The 25,867-nt window shown below is 36.3% G+C and overlaps 1 protein-coding gene across 1 annotated transcript; it reads left to right on the top strand.

Annotated features, from left to right (window-relative positions):
• Positions 1 to 3,833: 3,833 nt before the first annotated feature.
• LOC119083575 (zinc transporter ZIP1-like) lies at positions 3,834 to 23,406 on the top strand. Its single transcript, XM_037193321.1, has 2 exons — positions 3,834 to 5,577; positions 22,422 to 23,406. Exons 1-2 carry the CDS (start codon positions 4,401 to 4,403, stop codon positions 22,610 to 22,612), a joined length of 1,368 nt encoding a protein of 455 aa, XP_037049216.1. The 5' UTR covers positions 3,834 to 4,400; the 3' UTR covers positions 22,613 to 23,406.
• The last annotated feature ends 2,461 nt before the right edge of the window (positions 23,407 to 25,867 follow it).

Consider the following 25,867-nt stretch of genomic DNA (forward strand, 5'->3'; position numbering starts at 1 on the left):
GATTTGTATTTCAGTGGTGTTGTTTGTGGCCATAGCGTACAACTCACCCGAGGAAGTGGAAATGTTTGCCCCTATTTAAGAACAACGCTTTTCCAAAGTTTCAGTGGAGGGGAGAAAATAACTATTCTCTCGCCTGTGCTGTGCGAAAGCGGTTTTTATCACAGGGAGTTGCGTGAATCGTTAATAATTTTTACAGTGGCTCATCATTACAATTGGTTAAATCCCACATTTAAAAAAGATAAAAGTTGAACTTGCGAAGATTGCTTCTGTTAAGTAAATGGACAATAAAGCCGACAGTGTGAAAGTGTTAAGTCAGCATTTTTGAAAAAGACCACTCCAAAGGAATTTAATGTTTGGCTCTTTTTCGGAGATATTTTACGTCAAACTTTCTTTACATCGGTTGCATAAAGCTTGAGAGTGACACTATTTACCCAGTAACTATAAATTAGTTGCTGATTCCATCGTAAGAAACCAAAAAGAAAGTTTGACGTAAAATATCTCCGAAAAAGAGCCAAACATTAAATTCCTTTGGACTGGTCTTTTTCAAAAATGCTGACTTAACACTTTCACACTGTCGGCTTTGTTGTCCATTTACTTAACAGAACAATCTTTGCAAGTTCAACTTTTATCTTTTTTAAATGTGGGATTTAACCAATTGTAATGATGAGCCAACTGTAAAAATTATTAACGATTCCCGCAACTCCCACCCAGCCTATCATTTCTAACAGAGAAATTGTAATATTTCCTATCATCTACGTCAATATTGTATGTAAAATTGTCGGAGATGATTTTTCACAACTGCTTAGACTGTGGTCACTTCTGCAGTCCAGAAAGAAACATTTAAGCCATTTTTAGAAATATTTATTCCCTTGACTTATAAAACACTTCGTGCATACGTCATATCGCCAAAACTTCAGGTGATTGGGGAACAAGCGGTCTCCGGTTTTAATGAGTGATAGCTCGTTGGACCGCTTGTTCGCAAAGTTAATAAAATCACCTGAAGTTTTGGCGATATGACTCTTAACGATGATGAACTCTGTCTATTAGTGACTTCGTATGTAAATAGTAAGATATATAGGAAAACCGAAGAAGTATCGATCACTTTGGTACAGGGGCTATTTAGTTGAATTTTCAGCGAATTTTGGCGAATTTGGAGAATTTGACGAATTTTGGCGAATTTTGACGAATTTTGGCGAATTTTGACGAATTTTCTCGATTTTTTGTGAATTTATACATGATTTTAAGAAATTTCAAAGAATCGTAGAACTTAGTTACATATTTTTGGCCAAGACATTCTAGAAATCTATTTTTAACCGGGAAGCCATGATGGCTTTTTTTTGGAAAAACGATGAAAAATGTCCTAATTTTGTGAATTTTACATATATTTGTGAATTTGGTAGATTCTTGCATATTTTTGTTATGCTATATCACAAAACTAGCAAAATATTTCAAAAAACATAAATTTGGAAGAAAATTTTCAAAATTTGAATTTTTTAATTTGGGAGAATTTCGGCGAATTTCGACGAATTTTGGCGAATTTCTGCAAATTAATTCAACTAAATAGCCCCTGCTTTGGTAATAGGTTAAACAAAAAGGAATTTCAGATTTCGCAAGTTTAGGAGATATGTTTGCTGTTTCTAAAAGGCGAGTCAGTGGGCGAGTGGGTGAAGATTCAATCAAAGAAAATTCTCCCACGACTGTACAATATTCACACAATTCGTACAAAAAGCACTGAAATGCGAAATTATGAATGTGTGGCACTACAACATTTCGCGGCCCGTATGAATAATTCGTCAGGCCCATATCAGTTATCACGTAGGTTTTATAAATATCTTTCTTCAATATTTTTTTTCTTCATTTTATAGTCGTATCTATAGCGCTAAGTGTTTTTCAGTCGTAAAGCACTCAAAGGCCCATTCATTCATACATGTTTGTTCTGATTACAATTATTCGACAGCAGAGAAATTTGTTGTTGTTAACGGGCCCGAAATAGCTAAATCGAAATAAAATCACATGATTTCGAACTGAAGTGGGGCCCGCTGGCTATAAATCATTTGATTGTCGTAATTGTATAAATTATTGGAGTGGGCCGCTTCATATTTCGCCATAAATTGGTTATTTTGGGCGTTTTATCGGTTTAATTAGTAATCGATGTACTGTTGTTTATGACAGGGGAAAATTTCCAACGCGATAACTATCTTGTAAAAATAATCTCATTGGAATGGATTCAACATTTGTGTGAGCGTTTTTATTTTATGTTGATGATGCAGTTTCGGCTGAGGTGATATTTTCAACGAGACTGTGTCAATACAATGGACATAAATTCCGCAAATAAAATCGCTCATCGAGTAGAGTTCAAAGAAGAGAAAGAGTCTTAAGACTTAAGGCTTTACATGAGGAGGTAACGCCGATCACTGAGGCCGTTTTCGCAAAAATCCGCTGAACTTTGTTGTAATTTTCATAAAAAATTGCAGCTCGAAGGCGTTACCGATAGCCGCCATGTTCAGTGAATTCACGTCGTAAGTGCGGTCGAAATTCAAAATCATTCTCACGCAAGTCTTTCTAACGCAGCGTCATTTTCATACAAGGAAGCGTTTCGATGGCATGGTGGCGCTGTCATTTTCAAACATGTCTGGGTGCCCATGTAATTTTTAGCATCAGCGTCATCATGCCACCTCTCGAGTGTATAATTTTGACATATCGTGATCTTTGCTAATACTGTTGCTAGTTTATACCAAAAGTGCCAATTGGGAAGCGTAAATGTTCTCAACTATTGGCATGTTTGGTGTAAGTTAGCAAAGATCACGATACGTCAAAAATATGAGAGATAAACTTAACTTTTGATCTTTGCTTTTCCATAGAAAATCGAAAGTGTTAATTGGAACTGGAGTTGCTCTATAGAGGGCGTCACTTTTCTACGAAAAGAGAGAGAGATAGAGAGATTGATTTGGAAAACAAAAGCGAAAATTTACATTGATGTTAACGGTGGATGTTGATAAGAGTCTTAACAACGAAACCTATTACGTATCCGCCTTACGTTCTAAGAATTTTTGTTTTTCGATAAGATTCCTTATAAAAGAAGAACAATAGAAATAAAGAGACGGTGTGCTGACGTGCAAAAAATTTAAATTGCAGATCAATCCAAACATCATATTGTGCTCGTGCCGATTATACCAGCCGCAATCAACTTAAAAAAATGGACTTTACGCATGCTACAAGCATCAAGGTGTGGGATATTCCGTTGTTTTTGGAATTTGAGAGTTAATTACACAAATCTTTTTTGAAGTTGGTCGAAAATCCGAGCCGAAGTCAGTGCTCGCAATGGACAACGCACTTCAAGCAAAAGTGATTATAGTCAGCTGTCCAATAGAGTACTATTTTGTATGAAATGGTTTTTCTTTCAGTTTTTTACTGTTGTATGACACTCTGTGTCACTGACACACTGTCCAGTTTCAGTACCCTTGTTAGAGACCACTAATGCTTGGAGTGCGTTATTGGCATGAAAAATTTTGTTTCGATGTTCCTCTAGCTTCAAAAAAAACATTGCATAGCCGACGTGCATACATCACTAAAACTTAATTGATTTAATTCGCATGTCACGATCATCATCTTGAATCTTATCAAAGAAACATTATTGCCGGTAGTATAAAGATAGAGATCAAATGCCGATCGCTCTAAACAATTATGTCGAAATTTCAATAATCCAAACTCAAAATCGTACACAAACATTCGATCGTCTCGTCGGCAACCAATTTCATTAATCATCGCAAAAACGTTTTATCTTTGGAGTCGATTCGCTGATTGTGTATATAAAACTGGAAAGACAAATTCTCCATATCCCACTTTCAAGCGAGAGTGTTTCGTGTGCGCACATTTCGGTGTGTCGGTATAGTTGTCCAGAGTGTTATAGTGTAGTTTTTAGATGGAGAATTGTAAAATTTTCAACTGAATAAACATACCTACCTATCCGCTGAAAGAGGCGGTTAAGTTTTCGTATTCGTATGCTTTTTTCAAGTCTAGTTTGAACAGTGGATGCGTACAGACATAATAACCGCGAAAAGTAGTAGAAAAGAAGTTAAAATAAAAATAAAAAATTCGGTTAGCGATGTGGTGTTGTAGTGCCTGTAAGAATGTTTATTATGAACAGGTTCAATAATTGCATTTTCGTGGAATAGCATGCTAGTGCTTGATGAATGTTGAATAAAGTGATTTGTTTTTCTGATATATTTATCTCGTTGTATTAATCTCAAAGTAAAAGGTGTGGAAGCGAAGAAAGAGAGCTAAAGAGAGAGTGTTACTTACCACGAATTTCTTTGACAATTTAATTTTTTTTTCGTTGTTAAAGGCAAAGAAAAGTAGAAAACAGAAGAAGAAAGACAACTGAACCTCTTGAAGCCATAATGAGTCAAAACACATTTAACGATCTGTTTAGTGATGTAGTTAATAAGCATGACGACCATGACGACGATCATGAGGATGAAAGTAATCCAATCACAGCCAAAGCCATAGCAATGGTAGTCCTATTTTTAGCCGCACTTGTAGCCGGCTTGGCACCATTCAAATTGGCCTCTTGGTTTAAATTAACCGATGCCGTTGGAACAGCTCACAAGCGTGCTAGTCTGATTGTTTCGCTGCTGTTAGCGTTCGGCGGTGGTGTCCTACTATGCACAACATTTATGCATTTGTTGCCCGAGGTAAAGGAAAATATCGAACAGCTGCAGGAATCTGGTGATTTGCCCGAGCTTAAATTTCATTTTGCCGAGTTTCTCATGTGCATCGGATTTTTCACAATGTACTTCGTGGAAGAATTGGTTCATTTGTACCTGAATAGGCGGGGCAAAAATGCACGGTGTGCGGACAATGCATTTCAGCGTGGCGTCAGCATACGGAACAGTACCATAATGTCGGCGAAAAATGCGAAAAACCACAATGGTGATAGACACAGCAGTGTTGCCGATCTGATATCCAACGAAACGGAAAGTAGTTTCTATCAGCCGCACACACACGCACACATTGTCCCGAAACAAAACAATCAAATCAGTTCGATATCAGGCCCAATGACTGTATCGGACGGTTTAAACGGCCATCACAACCACATTCATCATGCCCATTCACATTTGCCAGATGTGGCTGATGATGATTTGATTGTTTCATCGCTGCGCGGTCTATTAATTGTGCTGGCATTGTCCGTCCACGAACTGTTCGAAGGATTAGCAGTCGGCCTGGAAGATACGTCGGCAACCGTATGGTATATGTTTGGAGCGGTTGCAGCTCATAAATTAGTATTAGCATTTTGTGTTGGCGTCGAGTTGATTGTGGCTAAGACCCAGAAATGGCTAGCATTCGTCTATGTGTTCACATTTGCCGCTGTTAGTCCGATGGGTATCGGCATTGGAATTTTGATATCCGGTGAATCGTCAACCACCGGACTGATTTCTGCTATTCTGCAAGGGCTTGCATCGGGAACACTGCTGTACGTGGTGTTCTTTGAAATTTTGCAGAAAGGTCGATCCGGCATACTGCAGTTCTTTGCTGTGATTTTTGGCTATTCGCTAATGTTTGGCCTCACTTTTATAAGTAAGTTGATTATGCTTTTAATTGGTTATGACTATACTTTACGCTTAACAATCTTATCGAGAGTGCTTGATATTCGATAATATTTTCTATCTAAATCATTTTAAGTTCAACCATTAAACGTAGGCGATAACTTAAGAGTCGTAAATGTATACTTACCTCGTATACGATTATTCGACGATTGACAAAAGTTAATTAGGTTTTTCTCTCGATAATTTCAAAAGCAAATTAATACCGAAATTTCACTGCCTCTGACTGTACATGAAACGAGAGTCCTTCGTCCGTAATCCGTAATTTCGATAAATTCAAATTGATTCTTATGTGAAGTCCCTATACACATAATTCGGGATGGCAGTTGTGTTTCATTGAGCTTGTTGAACTCTGGTGCGACTCGGATCAACAAACTTCACACGAAAACTCGACTTTTCAATTTTTCTCACAAGTTTCCTGGGTATTCAATAACACGTTACCTTTCGGTCTAGAATTGGGGAGGAGTTATCGGGCCAGAAACGAAATGCTAGGACGATGCTTTCCACGTTAATATCCGTTAGTTGTTTTGTTTTACTGATAGTCAGAAATCAGACACAAATTTGAACAATAGGTTAGCATCTAACGAAAGTAATTCATCACAGGGGATAACAATTTTGTGAAGGCGAGGCTTAAAACTACACTTGTCGAAAAACCCGATGCCCGATGCCAGATTTTTACATTGGAAAATGAAGAAAATGAACTAAAAATAATCAACATGTAACGGATCATTTTCGAATGGAGCAAATTGCTAAGTAATGGTCAACTTGCGCATGGGGTAGATAGTAAAGTATATTAGTGTTCCAAGTGAATGGAAGAGTGTTTTCATATACAACATGTAAGTCGACTAAAACCGTTTATCGAAAATGATGTGTTGTAAACGTATAATTCCATCTGTCTCGTTCTCGAAATAATGCCTTCAATTACTGCAGCTATTATACCTTTTGATACACATGCAAAAATATACGCTAATTTCAGTTGAATTCTTCTTTCGTAATTCATAAACATTTAATTAAATCGAATTCATTTCGCAAATAGAATTGCCAACGAATCCATTAATGTCGAATAAAAAATATTCCAGGAAAATTGTTGACGATTTTTTCGTATACGTTGAATTCGACAAATCACAAAAAAACATAGCTAACGCCGACCCGTACGAAACACCTATTCGTATCAAAAGCCTTTAATGTGAAACTCTTCATTTCTCTTACTTCATTTTCTACTGAAAAGCTATTCGCGCTTTAAAATCACTTGCATTATCCACTCTTTGCCTTGTTATCATATACAAATAAATTGCCGGAGACAATATAGACAGCCCCGTACGAAGTCAAATTTCATAAATTCCTATTTAAACAGCTATATACCGCTGTATTTACCTATATTTCACTATAAATAAACATTTCACAGATGAATATGCTATTATATAGCTCTATATGCCTGTATATAGCTCAATATAGCTGTATATAGGTATATATATAGATGTCCATATATGGAATGCCTGAAACACCCCACACACATAACAAATTATTTCCATGTTAACAGAAACTCTCTAAGAACCATTTTTCCCAAGATATTTCTATTTTACTAAAATCCAATATGGCCGCCGGCAGCCATTTTGTTAGGAAACCGAAAATAGTACCGACGCTTTACATTCGTTAATACCTTTCAAACAAAAAAAAAATCATGAAATTCGGTCAAAATTTACTCGAGATATTGACAAAATGCTCCACGTTCACTGTACGGCCGAGTAGCCAGATAAGAGCTCACTCCAAGAGACCTAGCTCACGCTCCGGAGAACATAATTTCAAAAAAAATTTTTCCCTGATTGGTACGGTCAATACCTATCTAATAAAGCTAAAACAGACGAAATATGTTCAAATTTGGCCGACCTACAAGCAAAAACTGCTTGCCGCCCTGTGCCTGTTTCACACCAAGTCGGTCATCCGATTTCCATAAACTTTTTTTTTTGTCGATCGGTATTGTAAATACCTTTTATTTGACGTATCACTTACAAGTTTAACGTTTAAATGTCCGGAGATATCTTCGAAAAACCGTAAAGCACTTATTGGGCCCCAGCTCAGGAGGGGTCGATCCAAAATCACTCATCTTCGAACTTAGCCTGTCTTTTGACATTACCAAACGGGGAAAAAAAGAATTTTCAAAATCGGATGCGTTTTACTCAAGTTATCGTGCAGACAGACAGACGGACGGACGGACGGACAGACGGACATTTTTTTTCTTGCTGATTTGGCATCTCTGGACAACCACAATAGGTTTCCCCTTACTCAGGGAGTCCAATTCGACGTGTTACAAACGTATGCGTAAACCTATAAGACCCCAGTACTTCGTACGGGTCTAAAAACCTTGTAGAACCAGGTAACAAAAGCGAAAATTACAAAATTCATCGAAGAATTTCTCTCTTACTCAAACCCCGAGTAAATATTATCTGATTTCAGGCTACAATATTAGCCTGAAATGACCATTGCCTTTCTCTGTTACATTGATACAATGGTATGAGTGCAATAAAGAGAGAAGATATCGAAAAAAGGCTACTCGGGAGCAGGGGTGTAACTTAGAACAATTTTTATTGTTGCTGTTTAGAACATTTTTGATTTTTGTACCAGCCCTGTTGAATGTCGTTCAAAAACATCGGACTCGTTTTTTAATTTTCTGAATGTCAGCTCATTACCGACAATACCACAACATGTACCGAAATACTTTTTGAACCGGTGGGTGGCGAATTAAAGTCGCATTTGCGTCTAGTTCTCCAATTAATTTAATTAAAATCTGATTCTTATTGTAAAAAAAAACTTGGAACGAGCCGAACAATTCTTATGATCTGGAATTTTGATTACCCAACGCAGATCCAGTCAAATAAATCGACAAACATTTTAAATGCAAATTTAACCGATTTCTGTGATACAATTGGAAATTCCAGATCATACGAATTGTTCGGCTCGTTCCAAGGTTTTTTTTTAAATAATATCAAATTTTAATTAATTTAATTAAAGAAATAGATTCCTTAAACGAGTAATCGATCAAATGGGTTGGTAATTTACAGCCAGGTTCTACACTGAAATTCAACTTGACAAAATCAAAACCAAAATCTGCTGCCTTTTTCATATAGTTCGTTAATGTTTATAGTTTTCGGCAACAACGATTTTCTGTTATAGTAACTTTGAATTGTCTTCTTCGGCAATTAATCATTCGCATTCAGGACTTTTTATTTTATTTCGATAAATTATGATTTTATAAGACAAAAGTACTTCTACGGCATGGGTAAATATTGTTTTAATTTTTTTATAAATCAAATTGAAACTACATATTCAAAGTATTCGCGCTAATATTCACTTACTGCATAGCAAATGGTACCAACCAAAAAAAATAAAAATTTCATAAATTCCATACATTTCAGTAGACAGCAAACTGACAAGGTGCTGACAAGGTGCGATTTCGCAGTCAGTGCAAAAATGAATTAATTTTAATTTTATTTTTATAAAACTAATTTGAACGCGTAGATTTTTTTTAAACTTAAATTTTGAATGAACATAGTGTCTTTGATCATTTAAAAATAAAAAACTTTTTGATGCGAATGATCAATTGCCTAAAATCGATGGTATTTTACGACAACTTTTACGGTAAAAATGGATTTTCCATCACAATCGACGATTGCATACCCATCCATAACAAAATACCCACGACGTTTTGTTGATTTATTTTGTGAAAATGCATTTTGAGATTATGCTAATTGATCACAGAAATGCGCGCATCGGTTTATTAAACGCAATAAAATCTTGTGGGAACTACCAACCGTTTCTTTAGTTTAATTTATGCACATTCGCATCAATAAAATTTATTTCTGAAAATTGCCGGACATTATTTTCTATGCGACACGTGACGACGTGACTGTAGCGAGGTAGAGGTGTATATATGTAAATATATTCGTTTTCTTAGAATTTCATTGAACGCAATTTCTCTTTGTTTCGAATTCATATAACAAATTAGTTAACTTGAGAGATTGTTTTCGTCATTCATTTCTTAAAATGTACCAAAGCAAAAAAAAGGTAGATATTATGCACGTCAGCTCTCGGCACTTTGAATATCATATTATACGCAAACATTTCATCGGAAAAAAACATAAATATTCGTGTCGACAAATTAAACAAAAACAAAAACAACATTTTATGACCTAGAGTGGCCGTATGGTGGCATTTGAAACGAGAGTAAAAAAACCCGACAGCAACATGCAAAATTGCAATTTATTGCTTTTTATATCAAACGTGTCACGAAGATTTCTTTTGCATGTTTGAAAAATGATTGAAAAGTATTCTAATATCATCTGTTAATGACATCGACACTTTTTCAATGTTTAACGGACGTTAATCTGTGATTTTAAGCGAAAATCTAGTTGGAACAAATGAAGTAAGAGATTCGATGATTAATTTGTCGATGACATCTATAGCATTAATAGCTCCGATTTTGACTGTTCAAATCATGTGTGTGCGCCAAGGAGAGTAATTATACCTAGCGAGGAAATTTCGAACAAAATTACGTAAAATATGTGGTCCCAACATGAAATACGAAATGTTTATTGGTAGTTACCCTCTTAATTATTTGCCGCTCTCCAAACTATCCAGAATGAAATCCACCGAATGGCATTTAGAGGGCAAATTGAACTATCAAAAGCGAAATAGCGTCAACGCATACATTGGTGTAAAAATATACGAAATGTGAACATTATACAAAACTGATGTTCGGACCACATTTCGTCGTAAAAATTTCCTCTCTAGGTATAATTACTCTAAGGTGCCAAGTGGTAAACGATGTCTTGTTGGGCACAATGAAACTCATTCATAAATTGCGTTCCAAATTTGGCAACAAAACTGGAACAGACGTAGGGGACTTTTCTTACAAGCAATAATGAATATATTGTTAAGGTGATTTCCCGTTTTACAATTAAGCAAAGTTTTGCACGTAATTTGTATTACATTTTCTAAGAAAAACCAAGACCTTCACAATCAGTTTCGTCATTGACTTACGTTAAACTTTTTGTCATACCAACTGCATTTTTGTCAATTTACGTAACCGCCACTTTATATGATGTAAGTTCATGTCATCATTTAATGTGTGACTGCCTTCTCTCCCGGGTATAAAAATCTCTCTCTCTCTCTCTGTTACAGGGTATAAAAGAGCAGCGTATAGAATACCCTCTTTTCTCACATGAACAAAAAAAGGGTTTCCCTACAAGTCATATAGTGGTTAATACACTCTTAAGTATAGTTTCCACTTAAAAAGAGCACTCCGTTTAGCCTCCGTCTACATGACAGTTGTAAAATAGAACAAAAGAACTGTCACGCAAACGGAGTGGAAATTGAATTTATTTCAATTTTTCACTCCGTTTACGTGACAGTTCCTTTGTTCTATTTTACAACTGTCATGTAGACGGAGGCTAAACGGAGTGCTCTTTTTAAGTGGAAACTATACTTTAAGCCCAATTCAGAGTCGTCCGTTTAGTTCATCCGTGTACTTGACAGATGTATTTTAACAATGGAGCACGTGTTAAGTATAGTTTCCACTTAAAAAGAGCACTCCGTTTAGCCTCCGTCTACATGACAGTTGTAAAATAGAACAAAATAACTGTCACGCAAACGGAGTGGAAATTGAATTTATTTCAATTTTTACTCCGTTTACGTGACAGTTCCTTTGTTCTATTTTACAACTGTCATGTAAACGGAGGCTAAACGGAGTGCTCTTTTTAAGTGGAAACTATACTTTAGAAAAGGCGTTGACTAATTTCACTATTGTTAAAACACATCTGTCAAGTACACGGATGAACATTTTTTGTGTAAACGGATGAATTTATTTGAGACTGAAAGCACCTTTACACATGTAAAAGAGATTTCATTGTTTTATATTCATTAACATTCATTTGATGACCACAACACTAAATAGTATAGACCCATACGTATACCGGGTCCGCAGCACGATGAAAGTACACACCGCGTGTGTATTGGTTTCAATGAAAGTCTAGAACAGGTATGGTCGATCGGCGAATTCGTCTTAAACACACTCACATTTTATGTCAAAATAATATGAAAATGAGTGCGTTTAAGTACGAAAATCACATTTTTATGTCCTCCGGACGGACAATAGACCATACCTGTTTGATCTGTGGAACAACCAGATACTTTGTCTGTTCGATTGGTTGATTTTACCATGTTCCGCAAAGAGTTTTTTTTAACGAGGTAAAGAGACCTGACCGCAATGTTACTTTCCTATGAAAATGTTCACACAAAAATTGCCAACACATTAAAATTTTCATTTGCTGACACTGTACCTACGAGTCTATGAGTGTGGAAACTGTATGAATAAATTAATTTTTAATATTAAAAGAAATGCACAGCTTGGATTGGAAGTGTTGAACGTGCGCATAGGTCATTACCCTTTCGCTATTTACTCTTTACATTTAAAATTGTTGTCCATTACAACATTCTGTTGCAATTGTTGCGAAGATGTTAATAACTTTTATGATTTTTTATTCGTTCGTGACCAACGAATCGCAATCGAATAATAATCATTTTCAATGGAGAAAAATCGAAAGTAAATTTACACGTGAACAATGCCTACTCACCGACGTAAACAAGGAAGGTAATTTGCGGTGCATAACCTCATGTCGTGAATTATGATGAATGTTTGCATAAGACCTTGCTAGGAAGTTGGAAGTTTTGAATTTTCCTGGTGACACAAAAAATTTCGTTTTTTTGAATATTTGTGTCAATATACGAAGCAAAGTGTGTACAGTGGAAACAGACCAAAGTCGGGCATTTTATCTCCGCAATGTTTTCCAACAAACATCTGTTTTGTTAATGCCTGCAATTGTTTCAATATTAGGTCTCATTAGCAGCAATGGGACTAACGAAAGACAAAAAAAAACATTTTTATTTGTTCTTCACTTATCGGTCTCATCCATCACATGAGCAACGATGAATACATATTTGTTGGCATTCTCGTTTAGCCCGAATTAATATTTTTATGCAATTTCACAGGTCGAGCGGAGAAAAATATTTTCATGAAGATAAGCTAAGTACACAGAGTGTGTGCTAATCATTTGGTACAATAAAAAATATTATTCGGAAAGGCGGTTCATTAGCATAATATGCAAAAATTAGAACAACATCGATCAGCATTGTAAGCTACACGTTTCGGTTAAAAGCATCTCTTGTTAAACGAATCCAATATTTGCTCCAATTATGTGCTGTTAGTGCATTTTAATGGTCATGGCAAATATCTCCGCTTTAGAAGTTTTACTGGTGAATTAAACCAAACAAAATCATTGTCGAAAATGTTTACAGTTAAAAATTTTCCACACCAACACCGTTCCATTGTGTGTCGATGATAAAAACAACGCGACTCAGGGCCGTTAGCTAGCCAGTCCGGGTGGGTAATTACCCGAAAGGTTCACTGATAATTTTGAAAAGTTTTATTTGAAAAACTTAACTCGGGTGATTTCCCGATACTCGCGAAACTCGCGATTTTCGCACAATGTTTCTATGTTTCGAAAAAATGTGGGAGTGCTCGGACTGGTTGAGTACTTGAGTCCGAAAAACGATGATTTTATAAGCGACTCTTATGATACACAAATGTACGTAGATTTCGGTAGAGAGAAAATCTATTTTTTGTTACGAAAAGAACGAAGTCTCTTTTGTGGTGGAGATATCCGATCCGAGCCATGGTCTACAAATTCAATGAAACTTGTTAAGAAATTCAGTATAAGATAGGACGACGTCAGGAGGTCATCCTTTAAAACGTTGTATAACGCAAAGATTGTCTTTGGCAATTGGGCCAATCCTGGCTCTATCTTTAATTAATCGAAACTTTCTTTTCGCTCGCTCCGCTCGCGATGTACACACTACACGCATGATAAAAGTGACACTATTCGTACCAGCATCTGTCTTTTCGAACAGCTTGTAAATTATGAGCAGAAACAGTCGCCCGAAAAGATGGGCTTTTGGATTTCCCGATGGGTTTCTTTGAACCACTGCTTTTCCTGAATTGCTAAATTTATCTCGTCGAAATTAATTCGTTCGTTAAGATATGACCAAGGATTCGTGTAACTTTAGCAGCTTTTCAAAATTTGTCAAGAAATAAGACCTTCATCCATGTCTAATCCGATGGAAAAGAGTCTTCAAGTAAAATAAATATCTACGTCGCAATAACTCTACTGACTCTATGCGCCACAATGACTTAATGGTATGGACGTTTCATATTAATGTTACCATTTTTGTGTTTCATTTTGTTGTTGTTGTTGTTGATTTTATCATTCAATTCCACTCAGCACAACACACAAACAACAGAAATAATAATAATAATAAATCATCGAAAACAACATTCGTGAGTATCAGTCCAGATCGCACCTAAAAACGTGCATTTGAATAATGAACCCACCCAAAACAATCGGCTCCGTAATGTTAAATAATTGCCGATTTGCACTTGATGGTGTGTTTCATCGATTCAAATGTTTCAATTTCTATTACATGCTTATGCACGGTAAAGTGCACTTTACATCACTGTTTGCGACAGGGAAAATGCACTTACCGTCCACAAACATGTAAAATGTGTTACGTCACTGCTTGTAAATGCTTGTTTAGGCATGTGTGATTACCCCACTCGCCTTCGGCTCGTTCCGCAAACCTCACACTTGCCTAAACAAATATTTACAAACAGTGACGTAACATACTAATAATCAAGTTATTGTAGTGGGCATACGTATTGTGTATATTTATAAGTTCGCATGAAACAGTCACTGAATTGAAATTGTTTAATATTTCTGAAAGGTCGTTATGCAATGAACAACATATACTTAAGGTGAACTTGTAGTAAGCACCTTTCTTATTTTGCTTCAACAAACATTCATAATTGGTATATATATGTACTAGTCCAGTCGTCGTTCGCATTGCCGCGCCGGCCCATTTATAGCTTATAATACACACGGTACATGAAATTAACCTTGAAACATATTGCAAATGGAATTGGATGGCATTACCGTAAGGGCAAAGCCCTGCATAAGTTCAACGTGAGTTTGCAATAACCACTTCATGAATTACATTGTTTGAAAGAAATGAAGGAATGATGAGTCGCTGAAGCGATGTTGTTCTCCTTGATTGTCAGAGTGGAACTATGATTCAACACAAATGATGATCAAGTTTATGTCGATGTGAATTTACTTTCTTTGCTGTCACTTTCATGTTTCAGCATCTTCGGTCGATCGTTTTCATTGTGATTGTGATTGAACATCTAAATTCCTACGCTTCACTGCAATTATGTATATCAACTAGGCCCCACCTTATGGGTGGGTCAGGTCCCTTGACTGTATTGACTGATATTGACTGATATTGACTGACTGATATTTTCTCAATACATTTTTGTAATTGTTACACAAATATTAGATTGATCTTGATCAAAGTAGCTCTTTGTCTTGTTTTGTCATAAATTGTTCGCTCCTTTTATTTTATTGAAAATCAAATTTCTGAATAAACAAAGGGAGCGTATTTTCAAGGTTCTGAACCTCGCTTATTTCTACATTTTCAAACAAAAGATGTTTCGATATTACTGTGTCTGGTAAAAGACGCTGTAATGAGGACGTATTTCTTGCTAAACTCCCGAATAAATTTAAACTCGTTTCGCTCTGGCCGCAAAGTTCACACTCGTTGACATTTTCTAGATTATAAGACTTTTTTAGCAAATAATTCTAAGGGAATATTTTCGTTCGACAAAGATGTCGAATCAGCGTAGCTGAATGTTTCAAATGAAACGTCAAATATTTTCGATGTTCTACTGAAAATTGGCCCTATTTGCTTATGAATAAGGTATGCAACTCGTGTGATTACGGCTCTCGCTTCGCTCTGGCAAAGTTCACACTCGTTAATATTTTTTTTCTAGCATAGACAGCAAGTTTTTTCGGAATAAATACTACAGGATTTCGATTAACGAACTTAGCTTAGCCCGAGTAATTTCAGTACAAACGTTTTTGGAAAGCTGTCGAAAATTACTCCGTATGATAAGTAGACTATATAGATGATGATCTGGTTACCCTCACGAATTTCATTCTTAATCGAATAATTTTTTTTTAATCTGTTGAGGATTACTCAAGTTATCGTGCTATCAAGCGACGCGACAAAAATTCTTTTGGGAATATCTCTAAGATCAATCGTTCGTCCTCAAAATTAACCTCAAAAATTTAATTCCCCTTCGAATAAAAAGAAGTTTTTGGAAATCCGTTAGGAATTACTCGAGAATTCGTGTTATCAAGCGATAACTCAAAAATTCTTTTAAGAGTATCTCTAAGATCACCCGTCTGTTATAGCCCATCTTCGAACTTAACTTCAGAAATTTAATACCTCGTCGAATTAAAAAAAATGGAAATCTGTCGAAAACTACTCGAGTTATCGTGGAATCAAGCGACAAAACAAAAATTCTTTTGAGAATATCTCTAAGATCACCCGTCTCTTATAGTTCATCTTCGAACTTAACCTAAGGGATTTAATTCGTCGATTAAAAAAAAGTTTTTGGAAATCCGTCGAAAACTACTCGAGTTATCGTGGCATCAAGCGACGCGACAAAAATTCTTTTGGGAATATATTTGAGATCATCGGTCCTTCATAGCCCATCTTCGAACTTGATCTGAGGAATTTAATTCCTCGTCGATTAAAAAAAAAGTTTTTGGAAATCCGTTTAGAATTACTCAAGTTATCGTGGCATCTAGGAATGAACATTGTGTGACAAACATTTTAGAGTGTTTATCATTCGTAAGACCCATGACTTTCAGTCAATGGAATAAACGAATGGTTAGTTTTTCTCGATAAGCATTGTGTTTTGGTGGCAAAAAGTCTATATCCGTTTCGTCACTAGTGAAAAAAGACAATAGAAAAACAGAGAAAAGAAGACTTTTCGTGTGAATTCTGTTGATCCGAGGCGAAGCCGAGAGACTTTTCCACTTTTATCTCGAGTAATGGATTTTACATTCTGCGGACGTCGAAACTTTATGAAACTTGATGTAGAGACTGATTTTCGTTACGATGATAGTAAGTTAAAAACCCAGTCACAAAAATATAGGGCATGGGACGACGTACTAGCTTACCCTGGAAAACAACAAAAACAGTATCCTCATTCTCATATCTGAATAGGGTGGTTTCGTGACGTTTTACCCTGAAAACTACAACAGCGCCATATATTCAGCTAAAGAAAATTTGCTGACAAGTAGTGAAAACGTCAAGAAGATCCATGTCCTATTGTGCCAGTACTTTGAGTAGCATATAGATGACAGTTTGCGTCCACAAGCCAATTAAGGGAATGATATTGCTATTCATGGGAACTGGTTTTTAGCCCCGTACGAAGTACAAAGGGGCTTATAGGATTACGATGCCGTGTGTAATTGATGGAATTCGAAGCAGACGGTAAGGGCAAAGTGTTTGCCTATGTTCGTAGATGACGAATCCGCAATAAAAATTTTGTCTGTCCGTCACGTCGATATCTTGAGTAAATCAAATCCGATTTCAAAAAAAAAAAATTCTCTGAAAGATAGTCAAAATAGTGAAGCTAAGGTCGAAGATGGGCATATTTAGGTCGGCCCTTCGTGAGTTAGGGCCACCTAAGTGATTTAAGGTCTTTTGGGGATATTTACGGCAAAAAAAACGTTGGAAATGTAAATGAAACGGCAAAAGATAGGTAATGTCGATACCGATCCAGGAAAAAAAAGTTTATTAAAATCGGGTGAATGGCCCGTGAGTTAGGGCCCTAGAAGTGAAAGGCTACTCGGCCCTAAGTGTATTTTGCATATAAATCGAGTAAATCTCATCCAATTTTGCTAATTTTTGTCTTATATGAAAGGTAATTGAATACCGAAAAGAATGTGGTGAGAAAAACGTTTGAAAATTAGGTCCTTGGACTGAGGCCGCTCCTCGGCCCTAAGTGTACTTTGCATATAACTCGAGTAAATTTGATCCGATTTTCCTAATTTTTGTTTCATTTGAAAAGTAATCGAACGAGGAATAGAATGTTGTTGAAAAAAAATTAAATTTGGGTCCCTGGACTAAGCCCGCTACACGGCCCTAAGTGTATTTTGCATATATCTCGAGTAAATTTCGCCCGATTTTCCTAATTTTTGTTTCATTTAAAAGGTAATTGAACATCGAATAGAATGTTGTTGAAAAAAATTTAAAATTTGGGTCCTTGGACTAAGGCCTCTCCACGGCCCTAAGTGTGTTTTGCATATATCTCGAGTAAATTTCATCCGATTTTCCTAATTTTTGTTTCATTTGGAAGGTAATCGAAGGCCGAATATAATGATGTTGAAAAAAAATTAAATTTGGGTCGTTGGACTAAGGCCGTAACTAGGCCTTAGGCCTCTCAATAAATTAAAATTTTAGGTCAACTTGAAATTTGTGTTACATTTGAAAGGAACGTCGTACGGGGCTTCGTTATTGCGCTATGCGCAATTTGTAAGATGTACACATTTCATAATAATTTGACTTCAACTAGGGTGACAGACGCACTAGGGTCACGTGCGCAATTCACGCCGTAAGTGCGGTCGAAATTCAAAATGGAAAGTGCGGAGGTCTTTTTAACGTAGCGTCATTTTCATACAGTGAAGCGTTGAAATGTATTTTTTGGTTCACTTTTTCATCAAATCGTTCAATTAAAAATTCAAATTTTAGGCACACTTACGGCGTGAATAGATGTACGGGTTCGTACTGGGCTCAGTCGCAGCAAACGCTCCGACAGTTCTGACGGCTCGTTTTTAGTTTCGAAAATGTGTGGGAAGCACATTCTATCAAGTGTGGAAAATGTTTTCCAAGAACATAATCAAACGAGGAAAACATATTTGCTTGCTCTTAAGATCCGTTGACTTTTTGTAACAAAAGATAAGTTCAACCTTTTGAGTCAAGCCGAAAATCATTCATGTAAACAACAATGTGCTACCTTCTTACGAAATATAGTTTAATTAGTCATCGATATACATTGTCACTTGTATCGCTCGTCCGATTACAGTTTATTTGCTTTCATTAATGGGTTATAATTGCATTCTGGTGATTAAAAAAATTGGTGCTGACAATGCCATAAAAATGGACGTTATCATAAACGGTTATATTTATATACAGTGTCGAATTGTCTGTTTCGTCATGCAATCAAAACTCATAACGTAACAATAATATTCGTTTTGTTCGCAAAACGATGAACCGAGCGTTTTTGTTTGTACATATCAGACATCTGATATGAAATGTAAGACATTTCCTATTTTCGAAAATTAATAAAAAAAAAATATTTTCAGCAGACATTGAACAGTTTGCGGAAACGCTGAGTGATACGATGCCGAAATTAATTTTGATAGAAAATTTGGTTATAAATGAAATTTTGTTTGTTGCATGAGACATGTAGACTAGTTAGAAATTTTTTTCTTTCGGATAACTTTTGGGATGTAAAGATTTCACCGACTTCCCTCAGTAAAACGAATTAACATCACTGCTTGGGAGATGCGGGAAATCAGGAAAAGTATGAAAATATGCAGTTTTGCTTGCTTTCTCGCATATAACTATTGTTGTACAAACCCGATTTTCTATTTCGTCTCGTCATCATTTTCATGACCTTGTAAACGTCAGACATGATCCCAGCTCTCTGACATGTCGAAAAATATCAAATGAATTGAACGAATGGTTTGCATGTAAAAACCAGTAAATTGAACGCAATTAATGTCAATTAATTGAGGTTACGAACTACTTGACGAAAAATTAAGTGGGGTTACGTTGACGAGTACCGTATAATGAAAATGATTTTGATGAATCGCACATGATTCATCAAGCGAAAAAATCCTGAGAAAGGTTTGAAAAACTAGTGAAAAACATTGAAAACAAAACAAAAACAATGTCTCGGTAACTTGACTTTAAACATCCGTAGCTGTTTTGAAGCACTACCCGTTGAGTCGCAACAACGTGATAACGCTAGAAAGTTAGGTGGGCAGGCAAAACAGTGGTAAACAACGTAAAAGTAAAAAAAAAACAGTTGTATGTTGGGTTTTTACGTTATTTACCTCTGTTTTGCGTCCCCCCTAACTTTCTAGCGTAATCACGTTGTTGCGACTCAACGGGAAAATGCTTCAAAACAGCGATGGATGTTTAGAGTCAAGTTCCCGAAACATTGTTTTTGTTTTGTTTTGAACGTTTTTCACTAGTTTTTCAAGCATTTCTCAGGATTTTTTCCCTAAAAAATCGTGTGCGATACATCAAATGAAAGGTATTGACGAGACGAAACAGAAAATCGGGTTTGTACAACAATAGCTACAGGCATGAGCGCCGCCGAAAATAAGCCGCCGAACAAGCCGCCGCCGGCCATTTTTGAGCAAGCCACGCCGCAGCCGAGCCGGTGCCAAAAACACGGCTCAAGCCGGCTTGAAACGGCTGGAAAATGAAATAAAGATTTCGAAAGGTGAATGGGTGAAATAATTCTGAAAACCGAGATTCCTGTTGATCCTAAGCAGCTCAAGTACATTTTCAATTTTTTTTTTCAAAATTAAGAAAATTTTGAAAATTTTCTTGAATTTTCATGAATTTTCCAGAATGGTATATTACGTCCTCGCTTCTAAGTTTGTTGTTTTGGCAAGTATGACCTTTGCGGAACGAGCCGAAGGCGCACAATCAGTTAATTCACAAATTTGAGAAAACTTTATCGATCTTTGCGAATTTTCTCGATTTTTTTTTTCTTTTCAGTTTTTACTTGATTTTCGTGAGCTTTCGATTTCTTCTCGAAAACCATTTTCTTAATGAGTTAAATGAGTGTACCGGAGCATGATTTTCCATTTAGTTCAAGTTTTGAGGCAATAAAACTTGACGTGTTAGTGAACCTTAGACTTAGAGACTTGCTTGTAACAAGACCAGTTCCACTTGCACTTTGAACAACCTAATCTACCTACATTTTCGCTTTCCGTACAATTTCATTTTCATGCTTACTAGTTCATTTTCCATGAATTTATCTAAACGTTTTTATTTGGAAAAAAAGTTAAAAGGAACCTCCAGCCGAGCCGTTTTAAGCCGGCTCAAGCCGACTTTTTCGCCGCCGCCGAGAATTTTTTTTCGGCTAGCCGCCGCCGAGGTTTCTCCGTCAGCGCTCATGCCTGAATAGCTATATGCAATATAGCCAGCAAAATTGCATATTTTCCTACTTTTCCTGTTTTCCCGCATCTCCTTGGGCTCTTTGACTATCTGGTCTCTCCGCCAAATACAAACAAACTACCGGCAATTAAAACTGATCTTCATTCCAAATGTAGTTAAACAAACGGAGAATAATGAACTGAGCTCGTGTGACGGTTATCAAACATGTAACATTTCAATATTGAAAACTCTGCTCAACGAGATAAAGTCGACCGGAATATCTTTATTACATCAAAAAAATTAAAGTCAAATTGAATTAGTCTGATTAGCTCATTGACTCCCAAAACGATAAAAGACTTGCCTCAGCCACTAATTACCGCGTTGAAACAAAGAGCAATATAACAACTGTAATCTAATCTCATTTTATTGGTTCGTCATGACCGTTTTAAATCTTGATGTAAGATATTTAAACAAAGCAATTTAGCAACGAGCATGTGTCTTGGATTTCAACAATCTTTTCTTTGTCTCTAATCGAACATCGTGGGGGGCTTGTAGAGTGAACGAGCTTAGAAGAGAATTGTGTTATGCGAGATTTGTGACGTGTACTATGTAGATGTAGAATATCGTAGTGAACTCGTCCAGGATTTCCGGAAGCAGTTAACATCTTAAGAACGTACGAAAAATGATTTTGTCTTCCGTATCATATTCACAGTCTCTATTACCAATACCAATTTATTTACTTACGCCGATTTCTTCCATGCTTAAGTATGGTTTCCACCAGGGCCTACTTTTTAGAAACTTTTAGAGAAAATCGAGAAATTCAAGAAACTTTGAGAAATTCAAGAAACTTCGAGAAATTCAAGAAATTTCGAGAAATATTTCTTGAATTTCTCAAAGTTTCTTGAATTTCTCGAATTCCTGAAATTTCAAGAAATTCCAGAAAATTCAAGAAATTCGGGAAACTTCGAGAAATTCAAGAAATTTCAAGAAACTAATTTCTCGAGTTTCTTGAAGTTTCTTGAAGTTTCTCGAATTTCTCGAATTCGATAAATTTTAAGAAATTCGATAAAATTCTAGAAATTTCAAGAAATTCAAGAAATTAGTTTCCAAAAAGTAGGCCCTGGTTTCCACTCAACAAAAAGTGCTCTATGTGAGAGCCGTTAAGTAAACAAAGCAAAAATTGGAAAAATTCAATTTTGTCTATCACACGAAGTACTTTTTTGCTAAGCGGAAATCAAGCCTTATATCAAAATGTAGCCTTTTACCATCAAGAAAAGTGTGAATTTGAATACAGACGCGGGTTCTTCAATAAAACGCAAAAGTATTCCTTTGTTGTGACTTATCTATTACATCATTTTGTATATGATGTAAGCTCGGGACTGTAGGGCAAATGTTCTAACAACATTTTTAACATTAAGCAAGGTTAAACGATTGTACCTGGCACTGCTGCCTCTAAAGTTTCGTGCATACAATATTAGCTCAATATATTGATTTGAATGTTTTCATACGAAATGGAATGAACCTTTTTTTATGGAAATATACCGCACAATCGACGTCATCAGATGGTTGAACTAAATAATGATTTAAATGAAATACGTAACCATAACCAACTCAACTCTTTTAACCAAAATTATAGCAAAGATAATGCAACGAATATTTTTTTTTATTTAATAATTTCAGCCGGTCACGAACACAGTCATGCTGATGGACATGCTCATAGTTTCCCAGAAAATTTACATGACCTAGTGCTTGACTATCACAACCAAAATGAAAATAATGCTGACGATGGAATTCAAAAGAAATTGAATTTGCTGAGAGCTGCTACAGACGAAATCAAGAACATTGTGGAGCATCACATTCACGATGACTAAAATTTGTATTAAATTTCGACTGACATCGTGAGGTTTTACAATTTCTATAATTTATCTTTTATTTAAATGTTTTTAAAATTAAACGATTTTAACTTAGCTAGTTTGTCAGACGACGACTTAGGGATACGAATAAAATATTTTTGGTCAGAGAGATGTAAATGAAGCGAATTGTTGATAAAAAAAATTCTAACCGACTGTACACCTTAGGTTGTAGTTATTTGGATCATTAGGGATGAAACTTGACCTTGACCTTTTTCTTCTTTTTTTTCCCATAATGATCCATACAACACCTGTGAAGATCTTGTGTCACTTACAGCAAAGGAAGTAACAGAACTTCAAAAAAAAAGAATTCATACAAAAGACTCAATGAACGAAACTTAGTGAGGCTACGTCTGAAAGTACCGTAACTTGAAGATGATCTGTGGACTACATAAATCTATTCTAGATCAAATATGGTAGATATGACTGTCCTCAAGTTCTTGTTTTAATTGGTTGTAGTCTGATCCGACTACGAGAGCAGCAATAACACTAGACAAAACAACAATTTGAAAGCTGTTTAGGTACATCATGTCAGCCGCCGAGAGTTGAACAATAGCTCAAGCTGTAAGATAGATAGACGTCGTTTAGGATACAGTAAACTGACTCACTCCGTAACTTTAATGAAACTGGGGGATTGTGGTGAGAGAAGTATTATAGTTAATATTAGTTACACTTATTTACGAATTATTTACTTATACGCAATGTAATAAAATAGTTTAAGATTTTTTTGTTAAATAAAATGAAAAGAAGAAAAATGTTGATGGACTTTTAAAATGAATTGAGATTCGTGTGGTATTACGGATCCATATACAATGTCATAGTCTCAAGAGAGTCGAGTGAAAACAGTGCCGGACAGCCTCAAAAAAGCCCTTCGGGCGTTGTATAAAGGAATTTTGCAAAACGTTCTTCGTTGCCCTTTTTCCATACAAAAATCAGAAGGCCCTTCGGGCCAGTCCGATGGATTCTTCTGAAAAACAGAAGATCGAAATCTGACGCATTTTCTATTGAAATTGTTGGTATGTGTCCAGTAAGGTGTTCGACTCCAGAAGCCAAAACCACTTTCAAAGAAATTCTTCGAAGCTTGTGTGGCTGGTAAGAGGTCATCAAAAACCGAAAACTTGCACTTTTCTTACAAACACTTCTCCAGTTACACGAGCCGTACAGGGTCGTGTGGAGTGTCATTAGAAAGGTAATTGCATGTACTTCCGCGGCAAATAGGGTCTTACTGGAGTTTGGAAGCGAATTATGAGAAGTTGAAATGTTTAACTTCCGTAAGCTCTACTTTCCCTGAAATAACATGCAATTACCTTTCAAATGACACCCCACACGACCATGTACGTTTCGTGTACCTCGAGAAATTTCTGTAAGAAAAGTGTAAGTTTTCAGTCTTTTTTCGGTTGAAATCTTCAACTGTGCATATTTGCCCCGGAAGTTCATGCAATTACCTTTCTAATGACACCCCACACGATCCTGTACGGCTCGTGTAACTGGATAAATTTTTGTAAGAAAAGTGCAAGTTTTCGGTTTTTGATCACCTTTCACCAGCCACACAAACTTCGAAGAATTTTTAGCCCCGTACGAAGTCCAAAGGGGCTTATAGGATTACGATGCCGTGTGTAATTGATGGAATTCGAAGCAGACGGTAAGGGCAAAGTGTTTGCCTATGTTCATAGATGACGAATCCGCAATAAAAATTTTGTCTGTCCGTCTTTCCGTCTGTCCGTCACGTCGATATCTTGAGTAAAACAAATCCGATTTCAAAAAAAAATTTTCCCTTGAAAGGTAGTCGAAATAGTGAGGCTAAGTTCGAAGATGGGCATATTCGGGTCGGCCCTTCGTGAGTTAGGGCCACCTAAGTGATTTAAGGTCTTTTGGTGATATTTATGGCAAAATTAACGCTGGAAATGTAAATGACACGGCAAATGATAGGTATTGTCAATACCAATCCAGGAAAAAAAAGTTTTTTTTAAATCGGGTGAGTGGACCGTGAGTTAGGGCCTTAGAAGTGAAATGCTACTAGGGCCCCCTATGTGTATTTTACATATAACTCGAGTAAATTTCATTCGTTTTTCGTAATTTTTGTTTCATTTGGAAGGTAATCGAATGCCGAATAGAATGTTGTTGAAAAAAAAATTAAATTTGGGTCCTTGGACTAAGGCCACTACTAGGGCCCTATGTGTATTTTACATAGAACTCGAGTAAATTTCATTCGTTTTTCGTAATTTTGGTTTCATTTGGAAGGTAATCAAAGGCCAAATAGAATGTAGTTGAAAAAAAAATTAAATTTGGATCCTCGGACTGAGGCCGATACTAGGCCCTATGTGTATTTATACTCAATAAATTAAAATTTTAGGGCTATTTGAAATTTTTGTTTTATTTGAGAGGAACGTCGTACGGGGCTTCGTAATTGCGCTATGCGCAATTTCTAAGATGTACATATTACATAATAATTTTACTTTAACTACATTAACCGGCGCAATAGGCTTACGGTCAAAGTAGGGTGACAGACGCACTAGGGTCACGTACGCAATAGATATACGGGTTTGTACGGGGCTCAGTCGCAGCAAACGCTCCGACTGTTCTGATGGCTCGTTTTGAAAGTGGTTTTGGCTTCTGGAGTCGAATACCTTACTGGGCACATACAAAAAATTTCAATGGAAAATGCGTCCGATTTTGGTCTTCTGTTTTTCAGAAGAATCCCTCTCCGGTACTGAGTGAAAATACTTTTAAATTGCTTTTTAGTGATGGACTCCAAGAAATATCCACGAAACCAAAAATCAAAGCTTTTAAAGTTTTTTGTCCTTGTCTCAGAAACGCTTAAAAACAAAGTTTTTGTATCGAAGGTCAGACAGCGAATTTCTTTTGAATATGGAACTTAGCAACTACGAATCATACAACATTAATCAATGCGTCTTGGTATACTTACGCCGCTGTATAGCATCATATTCTCTGACATTATACCTTCTACCAACGCACTGCAAGCATGAGTGATCGTAGTGACAGCTGCCAAATAGAGTTCTATTTTGAATGAACATTTTTTCCAAAAACTTTTTACAGAAAACCAAATGTTGTATGATTCAGTCTGTCCAGTTTCAGCACTCAATTTAAATTACCACTCATGCTTGAAGTGCGTACAGCACTTAATCGAGAGCCTGGTGCAATGCTATGACGAAATGACATCCAACTTGGACTAGTCCTAAAAATCGATTATTGGGA

Source organism: Bradysia coprophila, unplaced genomic scaffold (assembly GCF_014529535.1).
Source record: "Bradysia coprophila strain Holo2 unplaced genomic scaffold, BU_Bcop_v1 contig_70, whole genome shotgun sequence".
NCBI classification, from domain to species: Eukaryota; Metazoa; Arthropoda; class Insecta; order Diptera; family Sciaridae; genus Bradysia; species Bradysia coprophila.

What these genes read in the sequence shown, in the direction of transcription:
- LOC119083575 (XM_037193321.1), top strand. Translation starts at nt 4,401, where the DNA reads ATGAGTCAAAACACATTTAACGATCTGTTTAGTGATGTAGTTAATAAG. An exon ending in GTTTGGCCTCACTTTTATAA is followed by an intron (nt 5,578 to 22,421) that starts GTAAGTTGATTA and finishes TAATAATTTCAG; the next exon opens with CCGGTCACGAACACAGTCAT.